Raw genomic sequence first — 26,492 nt, forward strand, 5'->3', positions numbered from 1 at the left:
AAAATTAGTTCAATGAATATATCATGTTCACATTAATTCCTAATTATCTTTAAGACACAACAGAAAATGTATTTTTTTAGTTATGAGAAACACTCCGAAATACAATTATCTATACTAGAACAATGAAGCGCTTTTATATTAACAACAAAAAAAGAACATATTCTCTTGTTTTATTTGATTTCTATGTCAGTTCTCCGAAAAATTACCTATTTTCTTTTCTTTTTCGTCAAGGTCCAGGAAAGATAATATCACCCTAGGGGCGATAAAGAGCCAAATATAGCTGAAACACTGTGAGCAACCATTCATTTAGTTGGGAAGAAAATATTTGTGGGGAATTATTCACTACTCATGAGGATATTAGCGCGAACAGATAGAACTTTTTTTTTTCATAATAATAACATAACAGATATTTTTCCAATCAAATTAAAGTTATTGTGTGACTTTTTCCTTGTCAAAAGGATTAGAAAATAAGTTGAATTTGATGATATAATTTTCTTTTTTCAAAAATGGGATAAAGGATAAAAAATCTTACAAGTCCCTAAGAGACAAGAACTTTTCTTTAAATAATTTCTTCATAATGGTAAGTATATTTGATAAATTGTATTTTTTTATTATATAAAAAATGAAAATAATCGTAAAATTTCACTCTAGTTTACATTGAGAAACAAATATTTTCATCGTCTTAATAATTGTCTGTATGAATTATTATCAAAACTAATTTAAGTGAGATCTACATAAATTGAAATTCATCATTTAGATTATTTTAAATTATCATTTCATGATAAAAAAAAATGAAGGTGTAATAACAATGAATGACATAAAACATAAAATTTAAAAGTTTGTTGTTTACAAATTGTTTACCTAAAGTTATGAAGTTACTGAAGTTATTAATTTCTGCCATTCATTTAATTATTGTATTTGATATTTTATGAATAATTTTTGCATAAAACGCATAATAATGGAAAATTAATTCCTATATAATTTTAAGAAAACATTAATTAAATTTCTAAATACAAAAGTTTTGAACAATATTTTGGTTAATATTTTACGTAACAGAAATATCTTAATAAACTTGATGTTTCTGATTTGATATTTATTAGCAGAAATATCTTAATACATTTAATATATTCACATATTAACTTTAAATATAAAATAGGGGTTTTTTATTCAGCCTAATGTAAATTTCTACGTAAAACTTTTAATTAAAAAAAAAAAAGTTTTTCGAAAGTGGTGCATCCATTATGACTGGTAAATTTAATTCTACATATTTTTTGTTTATTGTATTAATTATTGTAAAATGTTAGTTTTTATTAATTATTGTGAAATATTAGCTTTTACTAATTATTGTAAAATATGAACTTTTATTAATTATTGTAAAATGTTAGCTTTTTTTAATTATTGTAAAATTTCAACTTTTATTAATTATTGTAAAATTTCAACTTTTATTAATTATTGTAAAATGTTAGCTTTTATTAATTATTTTGCGCTGCTATGTGATTTCCAATTTTCTCGTATCATCTGAGGAAATCCTATCTACTTAATACTCTACATTCAACTCCGTTGTTTAATAAATTTGAGCCCAAATCAGAAGACAATGAAACTTCCGAGTCATATTCTGGCACATCCCCGCTCTCAGAATTAGCTTCACTATTCTAAGGCACGACTGGAAATATTTTATGTCGGAACAGTGGTCAGAACATTACATTTACATTTAATCCCTGCCTGTATCAAAAGCTAGCGAAAAAAATTCTGATACTTCACAGTTTAATCTGCTTAATTAAAATTACTCTGCTTTGATTAAAATTTATTTAATTGAAAATTTGAACAAATAGTTACTGCGAGCAATAAAATTAAATCTTTTTAACATCCCGTTAAAACTACTTGTTTTTCATTAATTCTTAATTCATTTTTTTAGTTATCCATTATACTTATTAAAAGATTACTCGTAAATAATTTTACGAAGAACTGAGTCGCTTTGTCACATTTTCTCATAACATTGTTAGAATTTTCATTCCAAAATTACGGTGAAATAACCTGCAGCAGTCAGTCCATCCAATTAACCGTAAAGTTTACGGTGAAGAGCATTTTTTTACCTTTACGGGTTTGGAACCGTTTATAACTAGTATGTTTAGAAAACCATGAATGCAAAAGTATACAGTTTTTAAACCATTTAAAACTAGAAATTTAACTGGACATTAAAACTAGGCTTTTCTTTAGGTAATGGGCATCAGAGTTAGGTTGTGGTTGATTTGTCTTTTATGAAATGAACCATGGAATATGATTTAATTAGTTTATCTGGTTATTTCACCTGTCGTGAAAGATGGGAAATACTAGACTTTTTTCTGTTAGACAGCTTCATGGTACTGTCACCTATGCACGGATGAGAGTATCATATTCTAATTGCATAGGGTCCCAAATGGGGAGTGCAGGACACTGGAAACTATGCATTAAAGGGTTCTACCGGTCATGAGGATGACAGATCAGCTCTTTCGGCTATAATATGTACTCAGCAGCAAGGAACTAAGCGACTTCATTAGGTGGACCTAGTTGATGCGATAAAATTCTGATTGCTTAACCGTATTAGGTGAAAGCAAATAATAAACGGGTTTTTTTCACAGTTAACAGTTTGAATACCATCTTATTTATGGTTATTGGACTGTTTTGTTTGAATGTGGTAAAATAGCAATTAAACTAATTGTTATTCAACCATTTTTTTCAAGACATTTCTAACAATTCAGATAGCATAAAACAGATTTTTGTGTAGGAAACAAGCAGATTGAATGTAATAGGATTCAGAATAAGTGAGTTTACAATAACTTGTTTTGTAGAACAATCATAAAACAATCATAGAACAATCATAGAAATATTATTTTATTATTAGAAAAATCTATTATTAGAACAATGAAATTATTAGTAATTAGTAGAACATTAATAATTATTAGAACAATAATATATCTCTATAATTAGAACAATCATAAAAGTACTATTTTAAAGAAAGAAATAACTGTTATTTTGCAAATTTTGGTGCATGATTTATAAGTACGTATTTACAGTTGACTTAATTTACAGCATTTAAAATTGGTTTTAAACTAGATTAAATTCTCCTAAATTAAAACAGGAAGTTGTGCTTGTTTTAAAATGCAACTTTTCTTTTTTTCTTATCAATTTTGTATTTTACTGTTCTAATATTTTAGTTATATATATCTAATAATAAAATTAATATTTAGCATGTAACAGTTAATTGAATATTTAACTGTTTTTTATTTCTCTTTTAAACAAATAACTTTATTTTTCTACTCTTAAACTCTGAAAAGAACAATTACTAGCGTTTTTGGATTTATTTGATGGCACTTAGTTTACTAGATTAGCTACCTTAGTTTAGCAGAAGTCTTTAAGTTGTCAAGTTGAACATGAGAGATTTTTGGATATAATTTTTGAGCAACAAAAGTGCGAACTAGTTTCATGTCAAGAAAATTTGGTAAAAAAACTGTCCATAACTTGCTAAATATACTCAAAACGTATTGTTTAAGTAAAAAAATGTTTCAGATGTTTTTTACGAAACAAATAAAAACGAGATATACGGGGATTAGACAATATTATTGAAACACTTCTAAACTTTTTTTCATATTTCTCAAAAAACACTATGAGAAGTATTCTATAACTTTAGAAGTGTTTAGATCATTAGATCATGCGATTTCTCATACATATCAATAAAGTTTAAGGCTTTTAAATTTTTGAGAGACAGGACATAAGTAAAAAATGAAAGATAGTGTTTCTAAACATATATCGTATACCAAAAATACAGACATAAACTTGTAATTTGTATCAACTACTTTTGTTATCATATGCAATGATTGCACAAAATTTCGTAAACCTAGCTTTAATATTCATGAAAATATGACCATTTTTATAAAAACTAATTTTTTTGTTGCCATAACTGCCTTTTTTGCTGTAACTGCCGAAATATTCAAATCAAACAAAATTCTTAGCATAATTTTGAATTTACAACAAAAATATTGCTTTAAAATTAAAAAAAAAATCATTAAAAATTGTGCAAGATATGAAAATTTAAAATCATTCTTTCATAGTGGTCATACTTGGAATACATTTTAATTTTTTTTCGCATTTTCTTTAATCCTATTTGTATTTTTTTTTTAAAATTATTATTTTAAATTATTTTTCTTCATCTCTTTTCATAAATTTTTATTATCTCTTTTCCATGTTTTCTCTACATTTTTAAGTCATGTATGTTATATATATATATATATACTCAAGTCTGTTAGACTTATGATTTTTTCAAAATTAATCATAGGTTATACTCGATAGTTTAAGTATATTTGTTATTATGTAGCCTTAATGTCAAAAAACCTTAAAAAACCTTAAAAAAACCTTTTTCTTGTTCAATTCTTGTTATAAAACTTCTTGTTCTATTTTCTCGTAATGAAATATCTCACAAAAATTAGATTAAAGAACCAAAATTACCTAAAATAAGAAAATTATCCGAAAGAAATAAGTCCTAATGTATCAAACATGGATGCTTAGTGAATCTCGATGAGTATGGTTTTCTTGCTTTATTCTTTTCATTTCTTTCTAATTCTAAGCTTTCTAGCGATTAAACAAACATAGTCTCGCATCATAAATTACGAGTTTCTAAAATATATGTCATCCCATTGTTTACACATCGTTTGAAGATCTTATAAATGGATTCAAGGAGAGCAAAACAAAAGCAAAACAGAATAGAAACTTTATTTTAAGAAGGAAAGTTACGAAATAAGTTATATATTATTTGACTTGGTTTAAATTCTATATCACAGAAATGAAACACCAGTATCGTAAAATAAATCACAAATGTTTGATAAATAAAATTTTATTTGTAAAATGGAGCTCTGTTAATAAAAATGCAGTCTTAAGTGTACGATTTTAAAATTAATACTGCAGTAATTCAGCCTTATTACGTTGTATTGTTATTTAGTCTCACTATATTATGCACGAATTTAAAATGAATGATTCAGTAATTCAACCTTATTCAGTTGTATTGTTATTTATTCTCACTATATTATGAATGAATTTAAAATGGATGCTGCAGTAATTCAACCATATTACATTGTATAGTTATTTAGTCTCACTATATTGTGTACGATTTTAAAATGAATGCTGCAGTAATTCAGCCTTATTACGTTGTATTGTAATTTAGACTCACTATATTGTGCTGTTATTCAGTCTTATTTGTTATATTGAATGCCATTGTAACTCTTTTTCTGTCACAAGAACTGAAATATTCTTTGGTAGATGGCCTTTTTGTTAGTTATGAACTTTTTGTCTGAGCTACATAACAATACTTATTTTTTTAAAAAAATATTTCTTTCAATTACTTTAAATTGACTATTTCCAATTTAAGTAAGAATTAAATTTCGTTTTTTATTTCATAGAAGTATTAATAAAAATTTCAAAATTGTATGTTCTGATGAATGATTAGAGTTAATTTTTAGTACGCGGAGTTCTACTAAAATTATCGTACTGTATGATAATGGCATTTCTGGTTAAAAAAAGAATTCTTTTTAATAAAAACAAAATTTGCGGTATTTAAACCATTCATTTTGTAACTTATTTATTCATGTGGTAACGGCTTACCGTCAATTTTGGTTTTCAAGATTATTGCTCTCATTTAGTAAAAAATGCAAAACTGAAAAGAAAATTTTACCCAAGAAATGGTTTTTATGCAATGCTCTAAGGCAGTGGGCCCCATTACCGATCCTTCTGGTGTTACCATAGGACCAGAAACACGGTGCATTTTACCATATTCTGGTAGTTTTTACTATATTTTTTTCTATATGGTGATACTATCCACTTCTAATGTTGTTGGTTATGCTTCTATTAGCGGTAATGACGGTATTACTACTATTACTGTTGTATTAACGGTATTGACGGTATTACTACTATTACTGGTATTGACGGTATTACTACTATTACTGCTATTGATGAGGACATTACTATTACTGCCATTGATGGGGATACTAGAATCAATGATGAAACTATTACAAATCTAAAAAAAAATCAAAAGTACTATGCTTTTAAATACAGTTTAAAATTACAATTTAAAATTTCAGTTTTGAATAAGAAATTTAGCTACATTTTTTGAAATTCCCCCAATTATACATAACTTATGCTAAAAATTAAAATTATAATTTAGACAAATTTGGTATATTTGGCTTCTTTTATCTTTATTTCATTATGAATATTGAGTTGAATGCTAGAAAATAAGTAAAGTCATCATTTGTCATCAAGTCATCATTTGTAAAGACTTCGTCGAAGCCAATAATAGTTTTCAAAATTTCAGAGTTGCGTATTTGATTTCAGAATTAGTAACTAAACTGAAATAAATATGATATTTTTCGTTAATTATTAGAACTTTTTATCCAATAAAAGCGACGAAAAAAATAACAGAACGATATCCTATTAATTGCAAAAATAAATTCGTAAGTTGTAGTTGATTAACTTAAAAAAATGCCAGTTATTTTTCTAGATACATATTACAACCAAATAATGTATGTTCATTTATTTAGAAACTGAGCAAAAAAGGATATCTCTTCATCTATGTACTTTTTTATATTTTATCAAACACGAAGCTATTTTTTCAAAACAGCTTAAATTTATTTATTTTAAACAAAATTAAAAATTTTTGAAAAAGAAAATAGTACGTAAAATTTAATAGCTTTCCTTTTCTATGCTTACACATAAAAGCTATATTATGCTTTTTTTGTTGGGCTATTTTTTTTTTTTTAGTTTTGTGTAAGTTAAAATTGTTTTAAAACTCAGAAAAACCGTATATTAGTACAATACAATAGTTGCAAAATATACTGCAAATACAATACAATGTAATACAATAGAAACAATATAATTTAATATCATATAATATAGTTGCAAATGTAGTACAATAGTTGGAAACATTTCTCTGCTAGCAGAAATATATATTTGCGACAGATTAAAAATTTCAACCGAATAGTGAAAATGCGATTCTTTTAAACATGCTCAAAAATCTTTTTTATGAGATTGATGCCTTCTAAAGAATTTTATATTTAATCAATAAACAAAACAAAAATTTACAACTTATTATATTAATAATATCTTATACAATATAATATTATAATATCTTATCAAAGTACCTTATAGTAAATAATGGGGCAGGAATTAGTTACAACTAGTAAATAATTTGAAATTAAATTTCCGAATGTTTTTCGGTAAATGAATACTGTAGATCTAAACGGAGTACTTTGAAACATACTCTGCGACTATTTTCAGTCACAATTAACGCATAATTTTAAATAAAATTTTACAAAACATTAATGTTGTGAATCTACTCTTAATGCTAGGAAACATTCTGTCTGAAAACTTTCTAATTTTCTACAAGGAGTTACCGTACACACCTATGGTCAACCTTTTTTGTGTTCAAGGAATTAATGTGATTTGAGCTCACTGTTCTTATCACTGTTCACAAAGCTACTAAAATGTGCTGAAATTTATAGTGCTTATAGCTCTATGGGAACACCAAAAATCTCGGTAATTTTCACCGAAGATCTTTGGTCATGAATTTGGTAAAATTAACAGTAAAAATGGTTTTATAACAGATATATAACTAAATTTTGGTAATTTTATTTTATCATGATACTATAGAGCGTGGCATAAAAATCATTTATTCGGTCAAATTTACTTTTCATTTTTATTTCTTTTTCTTTGCCAAATGGGTGGTAACAAAAGTTACAATTTTGAAAAGTCGGCTGTTCAACGACGGTTATAAAATATAAATTAAAATTTTAAAAAGCGAGCCGCGACGGCTCAGTGGATATAAAGTTAGCCTTCCAATGATGCGAACCGGGGCTCGATCCCGGCGATGGCTGGTCTATACGAATTCCGCATTCGGCTTTCCCCGACCGCAGTGCTGACGTGAAACATCCTCAGTGGTAGACGGATCATGGGTTATAGCCCCCCCTTGCCGTCAGGCTACCTGTGGGAGGTTATCATGGTCTTCCTCTCCATGTAACGCAAATGCGAGTCAGTTCCCTCATAAAGTCCTCCACGAAGGCAAATTTCTCCTAATACTTGATCCAGGAGTTTTCTTGTCTTCTGGATTGGGTTCAAAATTGCAAGGCTACGGAGTTGAACATATTAGTAGCCGTAAACCCAAAAATTGGGTCGGCTGTTCAACGACGGTTATAAAATAAAATAAAATTTTGAATAGCTGAATTTTCGGTAAACTGTTACCATATGGCGAAAAAGTTACCAAAAGAATGCTTTAAATACCGTATATTTTGGTTTTATTTCCAGAAATGTCATTACCATACAGTATGGTACTTTGGCCAGAACTTTTTTCTCCGTACGACATCCATTAATAATCGATTTTTTTCATGTCAATTCCAAACAATTACGTTACAAAGCTAACCTATAAATTTAATAAAATATATATCAAATCACAGATATATTTACTTAAAATATTATCTTTAATAAATAAGTAGAAGGACTTTAAAAATAGTTGACAGTCATTATTCTCTACTGAGAAATGGACGTGAAAATTATGAATTGCCCTTGTCTTTCTATGGTTGCACAGGGTTGCTTGCTTTCATTATGTATGGAAGACAAATTAATAGTTTGTATGAGAATCACGTTTTGTGGTCACGTGGTGGTGACATTCGTTTTTTCAGTAAAAATAATTTGAGAGGAAAAGAGTGATAATCGATTTTTTGATTTTTACTAAAACCTTTGAGATATGTTAGATTGATAATAAAAACATAACTATTAAAATTAAAACTAAACTAATTATTGGAAAAATAATGAATAAATAAAAAAAATTAAGAAACGTGAAAAAATTTGATATTTCTATTCAAAATAATTTGAGATGAAAAGAGTGATAATCGATTTTATGATTTTTACTGAAACCTTTGAGATATGTTAGATTGATAATAAAAACATAATTATTGAAATTAAAACTAAACTAATTATTAAAACAATAATAAATAAATAAAATAAAAAATTTAAAAGTGTGAAAAAATTTGATATTTCTCATGCATTAAAGCCACGAATTTTTTCCTAACTTTTTTTTGTTTTGAAATATTTACGTTCAATAAAAAATCAATACAAGTTTTAAAAAAAAATTACATATTTAATTTTTAAAACAATCTTTTATAGTTGCATTGTTAGAAACGTTGCTGAAAAGTGTTTGAATAACAATTTTTTTAGTCTTCATTTCACCATATTCAAAGAAAACAGTCAGATAACCATAAAACAGGTGGCATTTAAACTATAAACTGTGAGAAAAACGTTTGATTGAAGAAGATAGAACCAGAAATTTTATAACAAGAATAAAACAATAGAAATATAGTCATTGATATTCATCGATGTTTGATATTTTAGTGCTAATTTCTTGCTACATTATTCCTTTTTTTTCTAACAATTTTGCTTCTCCATTCTAGTTTTTGACAAATATTTTATACGTAGCACAAACATGCACTTTTTTTACAATAGAAAAAAAAAAACTTTTTATTGAAAAAAATTTATACATTAATGCATAGTTTTCCCTTTTTTCAATTTTTAGTAATTTTCATAATATTTATTTGAAATTCTGAAAACATTTCCACAGGTTAAGTTCAGTCATAAGAAATGTATGATAATTTCTGAAGAAATTAGCATTTTAAGATAAAATCTTTAATCATCGTAAATGCCACCTTTTAAAAAAAAATCAACCGTGGTTACCATAAGAAGGCATTAGTTTTGAAAAATTTACGAAACTGATTACTATCATAATTTTCACTATGGGAAATTTCTCGATAAAAATGATTAAATAGCAATTTATTTAATTGTTATTTTACCATATTAAACAAAAACAGTCAAATTACCGTAAAAAAAAGATGATATTTAAATTTTTAAGTGTGAGAAAAAAATATTTATTGATTGTGTTTTCCTAATACTGTTAAATAACCAGAATCCTATCCACACCAACTGGACCCATCTTAAAAATCCATTTTGTTTCGAGCAGTTGGGTATGAATTGTAGCTGAGAGGGCTAATTGGTCATTCTCTTGACCAGCTGAACAGGGGTGCGAATCCCAGCTTTGATACTACAATTTTTCTTTCCTTCCTTCAATACATTAAGAGTTTCCAGTTTCCTGCACTATTCAATCGGTGACCCTGGACTATTAAAAAAGAAACTATAATTCACGCATAAATGGTGCAACACCCACAAAGCTCCCATGTCCGTTTAAGTTTCATTTTTATGCTTTAGAAACTAAGCTAGTTATAAATAGTTACAAAACCGAACAGTTATGTATTCATTATTTTTTTACAGTACCAGTTGTAAACGGTGTAAAAACCGTAAAGTTAAAAAATGTAATGTTCTTAAACAAAAACTTAATTGTTAATCGGATGGACCGATTGCTGCCGGTAATTTTGCCATAATTTCGGAATGAAAATTCTGACAGTGTTTATTGAAGTATTTTGTTCCGAAATAATCAAAAACAAAGCATTTACTTAACGTAAACTAAAAACATCTTTTTAAAGGGACATTAATCTTTCGGATATTGTTTGTTTTTTCATTCTACCTTAAAGGTTTTTTTACATATTTTTGTTTTGGATCATATTTATATGTATGTACGGAGGAAAAAAAATATCTGTTAAAATTACCATACTTACATAGTAATGATAAAAAATCATATTTCTAATAATAAAACAAAATTATACAGCATTTAAGCCATCAATTTGGTAGTTTTTTTTGTTCGTATTGTAGCGGTTTACTGGAAATTCTGTAATGTAAAAAATTTCGGATCAAATTAAGGTAAAAAGCAACGGAACTCAGAATGGAATAAATGGATTGGAAAATGGATTTTACGAATGATGTACCCAAAAGTGCTGGCACTTTATACCGTAATATTATCCGAAATTTCTTACAGTGTGGTTTTCAAATTATAGTTTTTATTACCACACATTTAGAAAAAAAACGAAAGTAAAAAGTATCTCATGCTCTAAGGTACCATGATAAAATTAGCAAATTTTACCTCATTAATCAAATTTTATCACATATTATAAACCCATACTTTATTATTAATTTTAAGAAAAGTCATTATCAAATTGCTACCGCAAAAATTCACGCTCTTTTTGATGTTAACATTGACTCAGAAACACAGTAACTTTTGCCATATTCTGGTAGTTTTGTCTTCTTTATTTTATTCTGGTAGTAGTCATACTTTTCATACTTTTTTTCTATCTTTTTTTTCATTCATAATATTTTTTTAGTGTGTAGAGCCACAGTATTTAAAAAAAATATTTTTGAATTAGGCCAGCATTTATAAATCCGTATCTGATAATGTAGTTCAGATACTGCATCATAAAATATTAGTAAAAATTCCCTTTAATTCTTAAAAAATAATCTTTCACCGAATGTTTTTCTATATTGTCTTTACTTTAAAGGTGATAAAATTAACTTTTAAAAAACCTGCTCTGTAAAACTTTAATTATTTTATTATTTCAAATTTTTTTTAAGAAATTACATATTTAAAAATACATGTTTATAATTTTTAGCACACGTTAAAGCGCAGATGTTTAAAAGTGTCATATGATTAAGTGAGATTCTAGAATTTACATTTAAATCTTAAAACTAACGTAAAATCTGCTAACGTGACATGTTAAACAAGCTAACGTGAAATTTTTCCAGGTTGTCTACACTGTAAAAATTTCCGGTGCAAATTACGGTAAGTACCAGTAATTTGTGTCCGTCATCCGTAAAACCCATTATTACCGTAAAATATCATACAGTAATTTTTACAATAATAAGTACTTTAAAGTCACTGAATCACTAGAATTATTAAATATATTATAAATATGTAAAAATTACGGTATGTTAGATTTTTTGTTCCGTAACATGTTCCAGTAAAAATGGATTTNATGAACGTTATTTCAAAGCGATTTTCAAGAGACGAGTTTCGAAAAAACGCCTTCGTAGTACAGCTACTGTAAAAATGGACCGATTCATTTTATTTCAGGTGTGGGCGACAGTGGAAAATAGATCAGCTACATTTAGCTCTGTTCTGGGGGGATGAAGGTCGTTTTCCTGGTGACTTCTATTTTGTTTGCGTTTATCATCTTTATTAAAAAAGCTTAAATTTTTTTTTAAAAATGCAGTCTTTTAAGGGAAAATGGAAAACTGAAATATTTTATAGTCGGGCACACGCAGCGGGCACACCTAAAACCATCGAAGGGCGCCATGGTGCCCGCGGGCATAGGGTTGGGGACCCCTGAATTATTTGGTCCAGAATTTTTTCCAAAGCATGTCATTTTAGTGCAATTAGGTAAATGAATGCACTTTTGAATAATATTCTCATCTCAAGTCTAAATATTTTTAAACTGATTTAACTTTGATGCGTTAGGCCTCGTTTAAACTTAGAATCGTTTTCTTATTGTTGTATTTTTTTTTAAAAAAAAAATTATGTTCAAAGTTTTGAATTTTGCAATTTTTTCCAATCTGGTATTATATTAATGAATGCATTCTCTCAAACCAGATACTCTCTAAAAAAATATTGCACCTATAGTATTTCTAGCTTTTTTTTCTTTCAACAGTTTTTGATTGTAAAATTGCTCAAACGAATTTTTTCTTTTTAGATCATGAATGGAACGAACTTAAGAAACTTGTTTCATCTTGAAAAATGTCATTTATTTGAATATTGTGAGACAATTAAATGACACTTCTTCATTACTAGCATTGAATAATTTGCTACATAAAACTTTTACATGTCTGTTGCATTGCAAGAGCCTGAAATTCGCCCTTTTCGGGTACCAGGGTAAGTTTTATTTATTTTATGATTATAATAAATGATAGATGATAGATTATTAAAGTATTTATTTACTGCAAGTTGCTTTTTTACTAACAAATTTTTCATGTATCTGAATATAAGGCTGAATAATATACTCAAATAACGCAAAACGTTGCATGCATGTTCCACATTGATTAAAGATCATTTAGAAAATAACACATAATCTCAAAAAATTTTCTGAAAATATCAATTTAATTTTTCTGGCTGAGTTTTTTGAAATATTTCAGTCTGAAATTTATTCAGAAATATTTTTGAGATAATTCAGTCATTTATTAAAATTGTCAGAAATATTTCCATATTATTTAAGTAATAGTTTAAAAAAAAAGGGCTTCCACGTTATAGGGACTGAATAAAAACATTTCTGCAACAATTTGAAATGCTTTAGTACCGAACTTTTGTAACATAAACTTAAAAATTTTTAAAGTATAGACAATTGTAAACACCGAAGAGCCATTACATTAAGACTACCCTGCTAATAACATGTAGGACCACCTTTAGCCCTCAAAACTGCTAGCACCCGCCGTGGCATTGATTCCACAAGGTGCTGATAGGTAGTCTGAGGTATCTGGTACCAAGCGCTCACCAACTGGTCCTGCAATTCCCTCACATTGCGAGGGGGTAGCGTGGCAGCACGAATTTGGTTTTCCAAGTAGGACCACAAATGCTCTATTGGATTAAGGTCAGGTGAATTTGGGGGCCAAGACATGACTTGAAAGTCACCGGAATGTTCCTCGAACCAATTCATGACGATTCGACTCTTATGACATGGTGCATTATCCTGTTGGTAAGCACCATCCTCCACAGGAAAAACTGTTGCCATGAATGGGTGAACCTGGTCTGCAACTATGTTCAAGTAGCTTACAGACGTCAGGGATTTTTCTATGAGGATTATGGGTCCTAATGTGCCCCATGAAAACATTATTCCTGGGCGAGAAACCATGAAAACCTGGGTGAGCCCATTTTTATAGATGGAGGGTGGTTATAATGTAATGGCTCTTCGGTGTAAATGTTCCTCAAACTCTTCAAAATTCTCATAGTTTTATTTGTACACTGAGAAAAAAGATATGGTTAAAACTTTCAAAATATGGGGAAATTTAACGTGTTTCCAACTCTGTGGGAACACCAAAGAGATCGGAAAACTTTTACCGAAGCGTTTTGACTACGAATTTGTTAACATTAACAATAAAATTCAGTTTTATAATGTATCATAAAATTTGGTAAAATTTGTTAATTTTATCATATCTTAGAAAATAGCATCAAAACTATTTAAATCTGTTAAATTTCTTCTTCAGTTTTGTATTTTTTACGAAATGTGTGATAATAAGATTTATAATATTAAAGACCACAAACCGTTACAATATGAACGAAAAAAAGTACCAAAAAAATCGTTTAAATACCGTATATTTTGGCTTTATTGACTACGCTTTTTTTCATTTTTTTACCAGAAATATCATTATTATACAGTACTTAAGACAATTAAGTTTTTAAAAGTAAGCCGTTTTAATTTGAAATCATACTTCTATTTGGTTTTGTAACGAAAAATCTTGAAAAAATTCAAATTTAAAATTTGTTAAAATACTGCCTGAAAAAATTTGGTTCCTAATTATTTTCTGAATTGAATAGAAAGAGAAAGTAAATTAAAAAATACGCAATTGTTGTATAAAAAGACGCAAAAGATGGAAAAGCGAGATAATTGATATTAAACTCGTATTTACTGCACTGAGAAAAAAATTCTGGTGAAATTACCGTTCTTGTAGGATAATGAAATTTTTGGCTAAAAAAAAAAAAAAAAAAAAAAAAAAAAAAAAAAAAANAAAAAAAAAAACGAATATAATTCTAGTAATAAAACCATAATTTAAGGTATTTAAACCATTAATTTGTAGCTTTCCCGTTCGCATGGTAACGCTATACTGGAAATACTGGTTTTCAGAATTACAGTTATTATTACCACACATTTAGTAAAAAATACAAAACTGCAAAGTAAATTTGAGCAAATAATAGTGAAAGAAAACAAAAAAAAATTTAAATTCTAAATAGATAAAACTTCATTGAAAAAAAAACGCGCTAAAAAGCAGCAGAAATTTCAAAAAAAGAATAAAAGTAGTAATAAAAGAAACGAAGGAAATAAAAATAAAAATATAACCACAGAAGCCGACGTCTTCAGGGGGCACCGGCCCCGGTATCCATAAAACAAAACCATTTCTATTAGGGGAGAAGCAAATGCCTAAAGTAACTCCCTCAGTACCCCGACGGTTTCGTATAGAAGTCCAGGAAAAACATGAAATACAAAGAATCAATTTAGAAAAGAAACTCAAACAAAATCATCAGAAAATAAAAACTCACTTTAACCAGGTCAAACAGCGATTTCACAAGCAAACCGAATGAAAAGAATTTTTATGCCATTCTCTAAGGTATCATAATAAAATTACAATATTTTACCGCATTTATTACCAAACAGCATGGTGATTTAATTTTATCAAAAGTCATTACTAAAGCACTTCGATAAAAATTACGGTGCTTTTTTGGTGCTCCCGTAAAGGCAGAAACTATATAAAATGCCATTTAAAATCAATAAAAAAGGACTTTTTCCATCATTTTCTTTATTTTTGATGCGATTCCTCTTAAACAGGAAAGTAATCTTCAATTCTCACAAAATCATCATCAAAGTATATTGATCATTAAATCAAAAATTAAACAACAAATGCATCAAAAATCAATAATTGCATCAAAGTATATTGGTTACTATATCATAGTAACTAGTTTAAAAATTTTATTGTCGAAACTTTACAATTTTTGAAAGCTTAAAATATTTCTAAGGTGAGATTCCGAATTTAGATTCAACTTAAAAACGGCATAACAAAAGAAGCAGAAAATGATATCAATGGACTTTTCCAGCATTTTCTTTATTTTTGATGCGATTTCTTTTAAACAGGAAAGTAATTGTCAATTCTCAGAAAATCGAGAAATGCATCAAAGTATATTGATTATTAAATCAAAAATTAAGCAACAAATGCATCAAAAATCAACAATTGCATCAAAGTATATTGGTTACTATATCGTAATAACTAGTTTTTAAATTTTATTGTCGATACTTTACAATTTTTGAAAGTTTAAAAATATTTCTAAGGTGAGATTTCGAATTTAGATTCAACTTAAAAACGGCATAACACAAGCAGAAAATGATATCAATGGATACGCCATTCAAATTATTTTCAAAACTCTTAAAATTCTTGTGACTAACGCTGTTTTATTGCATATTAAAGTTCACTAATGTAACAATATGCTAGTTAAAATCTATTTATAACTCTTATTTCAACTAAAATCATTATCTTTACCAGCCCATTTTATTTAATAGATATTATTAACTATACTCTTTACATATTCCCGTTATGGTAATTNAAATATTTCTATGGTGAGATTTCGAATTTAGATTCAACTTAAAAACGGCATAACACAAGCAGAAAATGATATCAATGGATACGCCATTCAAATTATTTTCAAAACTCTTAAAATTCTTGAGACTAACGCTGTTACAATTTTATTGCATATTTAAGTTCACTTATGTAACAATATGCTGGTTAAAATCTATTTATAACTCTTATTTCAACTAAACTCATTATCTTTACCAGCCCATTTTATTTAATAGATATTATTAACTATACTCTTTACATATTCCAGTTATGGTAATTTTCTGTCTAGAGACAAAAATTATGATTAGAATATGAATTCATAATTCAAGATCTAAATTAGCTCTTTAGCCCATAAAAGCCTATCATAATTTGCTTAAAAAACATAATAAATTTTCGAGGCGAACGAAAATAGCTTTCCTCGAAAAATAGCCTTCCATTTTTTTGTTTTTCTTCGTTGATTTATTAATAACGTTTGGTGTTAAGCTGAAAAAATAATCACGAAATCGCAAAGCGCATTGCTGATGTATTAAAATATGAAAGAGTAAAAAAATACAGCAATTCTAGCAGTTTGGAAACCTTGCATAATGTATGTCAAACATGGCTATAAAAGGCCAATAGCCGTTCCAACCTGATTACAAAACTGTCTAGTATGGGGAATTTCATATGAAATATCTTTCCTTAAATTGACTAAATCGGAGTTCGACACTTTTGATTAATGGTTTAAAACTCCATCTTCATTCTTGTAATATTTTAGCAGAAACACTTCTTAGTAAATGTTTCATTATAGAAACTAATAAATGGTTAATATAAGAGTATTATTAATTGCTGGATTGTCTGTATTTTTCATCAAATCATAAAAGAAAATTAGTGAAGTTATTTTCGTGAATAGAATAGAAACCGCTTAGAGAAATCAATGCAGCATAAAGTTAAGTCTGCATTATAATTAGTTCTTATGTTTTTATAATTAATTATTTCTTATGCTTTTGTAATTAATTATATCTTATGCTTTTGTAATTAATTATTTCAAATGTTTTTGTAATTAATTATGAATATTTGTAGATTAATTAGCAACTCATGATATTCAAATTCACTCACATAAGCACAAATTAACCCTTTGACGCAGATGAAACACAGGTGTCCCTTTCATTTTTTTTTTCAGAAGCTCTAATTACGAGTAAAATATATTTTGGAACTTTTTAATGATAAAAAAACAGTCTAATAGTTACAAAGAAATCAATTAGATAATCGAAATTATATTTGCACTAAAATATAGAATCCAAAAAAACTAGCTTGATTTTTTTTTCATTCAAATTCAAAAATTTATCAATTTTATTATTAAATGTATACATAAGTTGATTTTATAAGTTTTGAAAAATAAATAATTAATAACTACTTTTCTTGGATCAAAATAACTGCAAATAAGTGCGCATTTGAAAAAAATATTGTTTGGGAGTGAGTCGTGTTTAGAAAGTTTTACCATTAATACAGAAAAAGACATTCCATAACCATAAATTATTAAAATGCTGAACATAATATTTTTCACTCATTTTGGTCTAAATTAATACAAAATAATTGAAAAAGTATGAAAAATATGTTTAACAAAAATTCTGCGTCACAGAGCTAATAAGTACAAAATACTTGTAGGTAAAGTGTATGCGTGAAATTTGTATTTGAACATGATAATAAGTTAATGAAGTTAAAACTTTTTCCACATGCAACACTATAAATGAATCTCACTGCAACATATTACACAATTAATAGTTAATTATAAATAAAAAGAAGATTAAAATTTAATGTTATGATAATTTTAAGGTAACATAATAACATATAGATACTGCACAAAATACAACTTTGAAAGTATGTTTAAAGCCCATTATTGCAGAAAAGAAAAATTGCGATAGACAATCTTTTAGTAAAACAGATTGCTATACTTAAAGTTTAATGTTAAAAGTTGTTGTCAGTTGATTTCAACAAATTTAAAAGCATTTATCGAAAAGGAAACCAATCTGGAACGGTTAAATCAAGGTTATTTCTTTTCCTAGTAAAACCAATTCTGGAACAGTAATTACACGTTTATCGTAAATTAGTATTTTGTCTAAGAGTTGTTTAGCTCTGACAAATACCACTAGCTCCCACTTATGGGTAGTTAAATAAATATTTAGTTACGTTGTTGTTGTTTTTAATGCCACTTGCCATACGGGCAAGCCTGCTTGGCGAAACCAAACAAATCTAAAGAAGAGTGTGCGTTTCTTGTTTCTTCAGTGGCGCCATCGTATGGTCAAAAATTCGTCTTCAGCCACACACACGTCACAGCCCTTTTTATAGGGCGGACCCATTCATTCATCCACAGATCGTAATTTTGACCTAAATTAGAGAACGATCGGTCTCCAATCCAGTACCCCCAGTGGTATTGATTTGTTATGGGATCATGGAGGACTTTGCGACTTGACAGTTTTTACGTGTATCAGTCACCATTTACTACACGGGGAGTCTTCGGTCGGCGGGGTTCGAACCCACGAACTTTCGGACATGGGCCCATGGCCCTGCAGATCAGGCTATCCCGGCCTCACATTTAGTTATGAAATTCTTAAACTATATTCCACTAAACTTTAACTATAGAAACTTGTGTTTCGTAAAAATCTAAATTTCTCATTACATTAAAAGATTTGATTTAAAAAAATGTCCTATGCTCTCAACCAGTATTTCTTAGATTGCCCCAAGCTCTTAAACAATTTTTTCAACAAAAAAAAGTTACTTAGCCAACATAATTTGCAATAAAATTTTCTACAATTTGTAGCAAATCTTTAAGTTAATTTGCATTTAGTTTAATTGAAAAACAGTATAACATAAATATTGATGTATGAATCAATAAAACTCTTTTATATCGATTTGTTTTATTTATATAAGCAAAGAAGATAAATTTTAAAGAAATCAATACCTAACAAGAGTAAATAAATGAAATATGCCAGAGCACGTGTTTGGCTTGGCACGTGTTTGGCATTTTTATTTGAAGTTGAAATTTTAAATTACAAAGTGATAATACAATGTTACAAATTCTTGATTCCGATCTAAATTAACTTACGGTCTTTTTTTTAGAAATGCAATATAGGATTTTGATTTTTCCCAATCAAATCGAGACACGCTTTTATTTTTTGAGTAATTTAATATATTTAATATGCAATGCTTTATTTTCAATTATTTTAATATGCAATGCTTTATTTTCAATTACTTTAATATGTAATGCTTTATTTTTCAATTATTTTAATACGCATTGCTTTGTTTTCAATTATTTTAATATGCAATGCTTAATTTTTCAATTATTTTAATATGCAAAGATTAGCTTTACATTTTGTGTGAAATAAAATAGAACAAAAATGTTTTAACTAAAATTTGTTGTCTTCATCTGGTAGGGAAAGGTCCCTTCAAATAAAAATGAAAAACAATCTGTAACTGCTTCAAAAAATATTGCAAATTTATTACAGTTCTGCAGGCAAAACAAATGCATCTAAGGGACCTTTCAAAAAAAATTGAGAACTAGATTTCAATTATAGCATTTCAGAGCTATAACTGGACAAACTAATCTTTAAATTGTTCAAATTACTTGAAATGGAGAATAGTGAGTCATCTACCTTTAATGCTATGCCCACACAGAGGGAAAAAAAGCGTCAAAATTACCGGAATATGGTAAAATTTACCACGTGTTCTGGTTCTATGGGAACACCAAATAATATACTGTAGTGCTTTGGTAATTACTTTTAGCAAAATCAAAATTAAAATATATGATTATTAATCATGCTATTTGGTAGTAAATTTGGTAAAATTAAGAAATTTAATTAATGGTCTGTAATTTTAGCAGCTCTGATATAGTTTTAGCAAACACAAAAAATTTTCAGTTTGACAGCCTCTATTTTATTATGTAAAAGCTTCCTAATTTTATTTTTTATTGGTTAGTTTTTTAATTTATGTAAGCAATTAGCTAACATCCAACAGCCATTAAGACAGTAAAAAAGGAGCTTCATAACTATGCAAATGCTAGAATAAAGCTGAACTAAATCAGTAGCTTTACTTTTACTAATACCCTATAGGCTATCCTAATATTCTAAAACGGAAGCTTGAAGATAGGTCGCTCTAACTGGGAAGCAACTTTATGATGTGCTATCAATTCTTCAAATATACAAGGGTTTATGTGCAATACTCAGAAAATATCACACAAGTCTGCACAAGTGAATGCAACAATAAATAAATAAATACTTAAAATTGTGATGTTTATTTTTTTTACGAATTAGTTTTACAACAGCCTCCCTCATCGAGCTGTCTTGCTGTTCCGCCAAACGTAGTTAAAGGATTTGAATCGCATCGTAGCCCTAGATGAGCCTTTATAATATCTTTCTCCAGACTTGGCTATCTTTTCTTGAACTTGACTAGAGCTTATAAACCACATTTTGTAATGAGCAAACAAGCCTGCATAAATGTATGTAACAATATATTAATGCTTTTATTTTTAATACATATGAAGGCTTGAAGGCTCATATTCTCAATACAAAGAATAGCTTGTAAACTCTATTGAAAAACAAATAACTGAAACTTTTTTTTAATATTTTATAACCGTCGTTGAACAGCTGACCCAATTTTATGGGTTTACGACTACTAATGTTCAACTCCGTAGCCTTGTAATTTTGAACCCAATCTAGAAGACAAGGGAACTCCTGGATCAAGTATTGGGAGAAATTTGCCTGCGTGGAGGACTTTTTGATGGAGCTAACCCGCATTTGCGCTACAAGGAGAGGTAGAGCACGAGAACCTCCCACGGTTAGCCTGACGGCAAGGGGACTCTAACCCATGATTCATCTACCACTGAGGATATTTCACGTCAGCACTGTGGTTGGTGCAAGCCGGATGCATTATTCGTACCGACTGAATAGCTCAAACTTGTAAAAGACAGTACAAAGATATTGAACCCACTACCTCTACGCTGCAGAGCTTTTTGTGGAAGGACAATTCCTCCCTGTCCAGGAGGCTCTAATAATGTGTAATGTTTGGTATAGATTTACTGGCAATAAATTCCCAAGGGCCTCTCTCATTTTGCGGTATTGTTGTTCCGCTAAACGTTCTGAAATGTGAAAGTAACGGAATACCACCATAGCCATGGATGCACTTGTGCAGTCTTTCTTAAACTTGTACTATCTGTCTTTTAAATTGTCAAGGGTTTTCTTACCGTTTTTAGTATTGAGCAACAAAACCCGCATATTTATGTGAGTAAACAGATAAATTTCTCGTCCCACATAAGATATGTACAAAACAGACGCCTTAGTTTGATCTATCCGAGTTTAGTATCTTTAAATCACTTTAATTCCACATTTGAAAGCATAGTTTATGGCTTTTCCCTCTGTTATGAATTAGAAATATATAAGAAAAACAAATAATTAACTACCGTCTAATTCCTATCAGCCATTTTAATGAATCATCGTTTTAATTAAACCATGGCAAAGTAAACAGACTACATGATGTACCACCATTCTATATGGTATATAACATAGCCATTGAATCCCTTAAAAATTATTAAATAAATGGTTCTGAAAAATATTCTGGTTATTTTTATCATGATTCCTCTGAACATGGCATGAAAACTATTTTTCTGTTAAATTTACTTTTTAGTGTCCTATTACTAATAAACGAAGGTTGATGAGAACTGAAATTTTACAAACCAGAATTTACGCCAAACGAATACGAAATGCTACGATACGAATGATTTAAATACCATATATTTTGGTGTTAATAGCCATAAATTATTTTATTAGAAATGTCCTTACCATGCAAATATGTTTTGTTACCGGAATCTCTTCTTCAGTGCAAGAACTATTCGTCAGAGGACCTATTCAACTTTATTTATAAAAAGCAACTATAAAAATTAACAATTGGAGCATCTACTTTATTCAAATCGCTTATATCGTTTAAATTCAATCATTTAAATCATCCCCCCCATTATATATCATTCAAATAATTTAAATCCTTAAAATTATCAATTATATAGTTCTGAGGAATAGTCTGGTAAAATTATAATGATTCCTCAGAGTATGGTAAGAAAACTATTTTTCTGTATAATTTACCTTTTATTATGTTACTTATAAATGTGTTATAATAAGAACTGCAGTATTGAAAACCAGAATTTCTGATAAACAAATATAAATATAAAACAAATAAACAAATATAAAACAAATAAACAAATATAAATATGAAACAAATAAACAAATATAAATATAAAACAAATAAACAAATAATAATAACTGATAATATNACTTGTACTATCTGTCTTTTAAATTGTCAAGGGTTTTCTTACCGTTTTTAGTATTGAGCAACAAAACCCGCATATTTATGTGAGTAAACAGATAAATTTCTCGTCCCACATAAGATATGTACAAAACAGACGCCTTAGTTTGATCTATCCGAGTTTAGTATCTTTAAATCACTTTAATTCCACATTTGAAAGCATAGTTTATGGCTCTTTTCCCTCTGTTATGAATTAGAAATATATAAGAAAAACAAATAATTAACTACCATCTAATTCCTATCAGCCATTTTAATGAATCATCGTTTTAATTAAACCATGGCAAAGTAAACAGACTACATGATGTACCACCATTCTATATGGTATATAACATAGCCATTGAATCCCTTAAAAATTATTAAATAAATGGTTCTGAAAAATATTCTGGTTATTTTTATCATGATTCCTCTGAACATGGCATGAAAACTATTTTTCTGTTAAATTTACATTTTAGTGTCCTATTGCTAATAAACGAAGGTTGACGAGAACTGAAATTTTACAAACCGGAATTTCCGCCAAGCGAATGCGAAATGCTACTATACGAATGATTTAAAAACCATATATTTTGGTGTTAATAATTATGAATTTTTTTTATCAGAATTTACCTTACCATACAAATATGTTTTTTTAACCGGAATCTTTTCCTCAGTGCATTCGTCAGAGGACCTATTCAACTTTATTTAGTTTAATCTATAAAAATTACAAATGGAGCATCTACTTTATTCAAATCGCTTATATATCATTTAAATTCCATCATTTAAATCATCCCCCACTATATATCATTCAAATAATTCAAATCCTTAAAATTATCAATTAAATGGTTCTGAGGAATAGTCGGGCAAAATTATAATGATTCCTCAGAGTATGGTAAGAAAGCTATTTTTCTGTAAAATTTACTCTTTATTATCATGTTACTAATAAATGTGTTATAATAAGAACTGTAGTATCGCAAACCTGAATATCTGATAAACAAATATCAAAAGTTGCCAAATGAATAATTTAAATGCTATAAATCATGGGTAAATTACCTGATTCTCTCTCTTTTTTTTAATCCAAAATTTCTTTACCATAAAAATATGTTTTTTTGTTTCTTACCAGAATATTTTTTCTCAGTACATGAACTATCCAACAGTGGGCTTATTTTCATTTCATTTTTTTATTTAATTTAGTTCAATCTGTAAAAATTAATAATTGGACACATCTACTTTATTCAAGTCCTTTTTATATGATTTAAATCATCCATTATATATCATTCAAAACATTTAAATCCTTAAAATTACCAAATAAATGATTCTGGGGAATAGTCTGGTAAAATTATAATGATTCTTCAGAGTATGGCATGAAAAATATTTTTCTGTGAAATTTACTTTTTACTGTCGTGTTAGTAATGACTGTTTAGTAATAAGAACTGTAATATTGAAAACTAGAATTTTCGCCAAATGAATGCCAAAATTTTCTAAATGAATGATTTAAATAGCTTAAATTCTTGTGTTAATTACCAGAATTCTCTTTTTTTTTATCAAAAATGTCTTTACCATACAAATATGTTTTTTTTACCATAATTTTCTTTCTCGGTGAATGAACTATTCGTCAGTGAGCCTATTTTTATTTCGTATTTCAACTTAATTTAGTTTAATCTGTAAAAATTAACAATTGGAAACATCTACTTTACTCAAATCATTTATATATCATTTAAATCCTGTCATTTAAATCATCCATTACATATCATCCAAATCATTTAAATCCTTAAAATTACCAAATAAATGTTTCTGAGGTAAACTGGTAAAATTATAATGATTCCTCAAAGTGTGGCATGAAAACTATTATCTGTAAAATTTACTTTTTATTGTCGTGTTACTAATGAAAGTGTTGTAACAAGAACTGTAATATTAAGAGTCAGAAATTTAGTTAAATGAATGCCAAAAGTTTCTAAATGAATGATTTAAATACCTTAAATTTTGATTTTAATTACCAGAATTCTCTTTTTTTTTATCAGAAATATCTTTAACATAAAAATATGTTTGTTTTTTTACCTGAATTTTTTTCTCAGTATATGAACTATTAGTCAGTGGGCCTATTTTTATTTCGTATTTTAACTTTATTTAATGAAAATTAACAATTGGAAAAATTAACATTATTCAAATCATTTATATAAAATGTGTATAATCCTATGCTAGCTTAGTGCATTTATATACTCGCCCCAAAAAAAGTTCTAAATGATTCAACCTGTTGCTTTACTGGAAAACAGGACAACGAGGTTTTCCATTGATTCATCGTCCAATCAACAATCGCTTCCTATTTTCAGAAGTAGACCAAAAAACCAAAATGATAAATTGTAATCGGCATAAACGGTCCATCCAAATGTGCTTTTGCCCATTAAATAAGTGGATGGGCCCCACCCTACCACTCACAACTCCCAAAACTGTTACTGCTGGTTGCCGCGGTAACAGTACTATCTCGAAACTCGGTTTTAACCAACAGTTTACACTTTAATGTTATTTCTCATAACAACAGGATCACATTCCTCTAATATCCTCATCGTATAGTGGTCGTAACAGTTTCGCAGCAGTGTATTAGAGAATAAGTCGCGCCTTAAAATTAGAGAATATGTTGATTACAAAATAATTTGATAATATTAATAAAATATTTTCAATAATGTTATTTTAAAGTGCTTGAATTTACTTAAAGAACTTAAGCGCTAAAAGGATTTTAAAATAGTCTGTTTCATTTGTTTAAAGGTAAGGATTGAAAAGATTTTTCTTTATTTATTTTATCTACAATTATTTTTTTATTATTTTGTATTGAATGTGCTTGATTTTCAGATTGAAATATCTAGAAGATAACAATAAAATTAGGTAATGATTATAATTAATACATATATTAGTTATAATCATTAATATATACCAAAAATAAATAACCAAATTTATTAATGACCAAATTATGCTATATATAATTATAAAATAATATATTATAAGTAACCAAATATATGCCAAATTTATGCTCTTTAATAACCAAATAACCAAAATATAAAATAACGAAATTTATGCTCTAATCAGCAATATATAAAAGTTCAATATTCGCATATTGCTCAATATTATATCTCAATGCAACAGGATTATGTATCTTCGAATATTGTTCTCGTGTAATACTCATAATAGTTTCACGGATTTCGAGGAACTGGATTAGAAAATTAGTCAAACCTGTGAATTAGAAACTGTGTGACTTTTAAAATAATTTGATCACAAATAGATTTTTATAAATAATCTTAAAGAGCTTGAACCTGATACATTTTAACAGCAAAGATCGCAAAGATTTTCTTCCATGATTTTTTTACATTTAATATATTTAATTTAAATTAACAAAGGTGATATATAACAGTATGACATGAGATATGTATCTTCGAATATTGTTATCGAGTAATACTCGTAATAATTTCACGGATTTCGAAGAACTGGATTAAAAAATTAGTCAAATCCATGAATTAGAAACTGTGTGAATTTTAAAAGAATTTGATCATTAAATAGATTTTTATAAATAATTTTAGAGAGCTTAAACCTTTTACGTTTTAATAGTAAAGATTGAAAAGATTTTCTTCCATTATTTTTTTGCATTTAATGAATTTAGATGAAATTAAAAAAGGTGATGCATAACAATATGACGAGAGATATTAATTTTAAGCATATAAGATTACACTGTATCATTATAAAGCATTTACATTATTCGTAGATAGTCTAATGAATAATTATAACTATTTTTGAATAATCATAACTATTGGATAATTAAATAATCTAGCATTGGATGATGCAATTTAAGAAAGTGAGTTGATTCTGAAAAAGAGAATATGTATACATAAAAGATGAAAAATATTCACAATCCCCTGAGAGAAATTATAATTGCTTGAAAG

At 27.9% G+C, this 26,492-nt stretch overlaps 1 protein-coding gene across 2 annotated transcripts in view; it reads left to right on the plus strand.

Annotated features, from left to right (window-relative positions):
* The first annotated feature begins 341 nt into the window (after nucleotides 1–341).
* LOC122269161 (uncharacterized) overlaps nucleotides 342–26,492 on the plus strand; it is a 51,981-nt gene continuing 25,830 nt past the window's right edge. For both annotated transcript variants that reach the window (XM_071188253.1, XM_043041020.2), the window contains exons 1-2: nucleotides 342–580; nucleotides 12,642–12,820. In XM_071188253.1, coding sequence (XP_071044354.1) covers nucleotides 12,771–12,820 — 50 coding nt within the window. In that variant the 5' untranslated portion in view covers nucleotides 342–580; nucleotides 12,642–12,770. The remainder of the gene's footprint in view (nucleotides 581–12,641; nucleotides 12,821–26,492) is intronic.

This window comes from Parasteatoda tepidariorum, chromosome X2 (genome assembly GCF_043381705.1).
Source record: "Parasteatoda tepidariorum isolate YZ-2023 chromosome X2, CAS_Ptep_4.0, whole genome shotgun sequence".
In the NCBI taxonomy this organism is placed as follows: domain Eukaryota; kingdom Metazoa; phylum Arthropoda; class Arachnida; order Araneae; family Theridiidae; genus Parasteatoda; species Parasteatoda tepidariorum.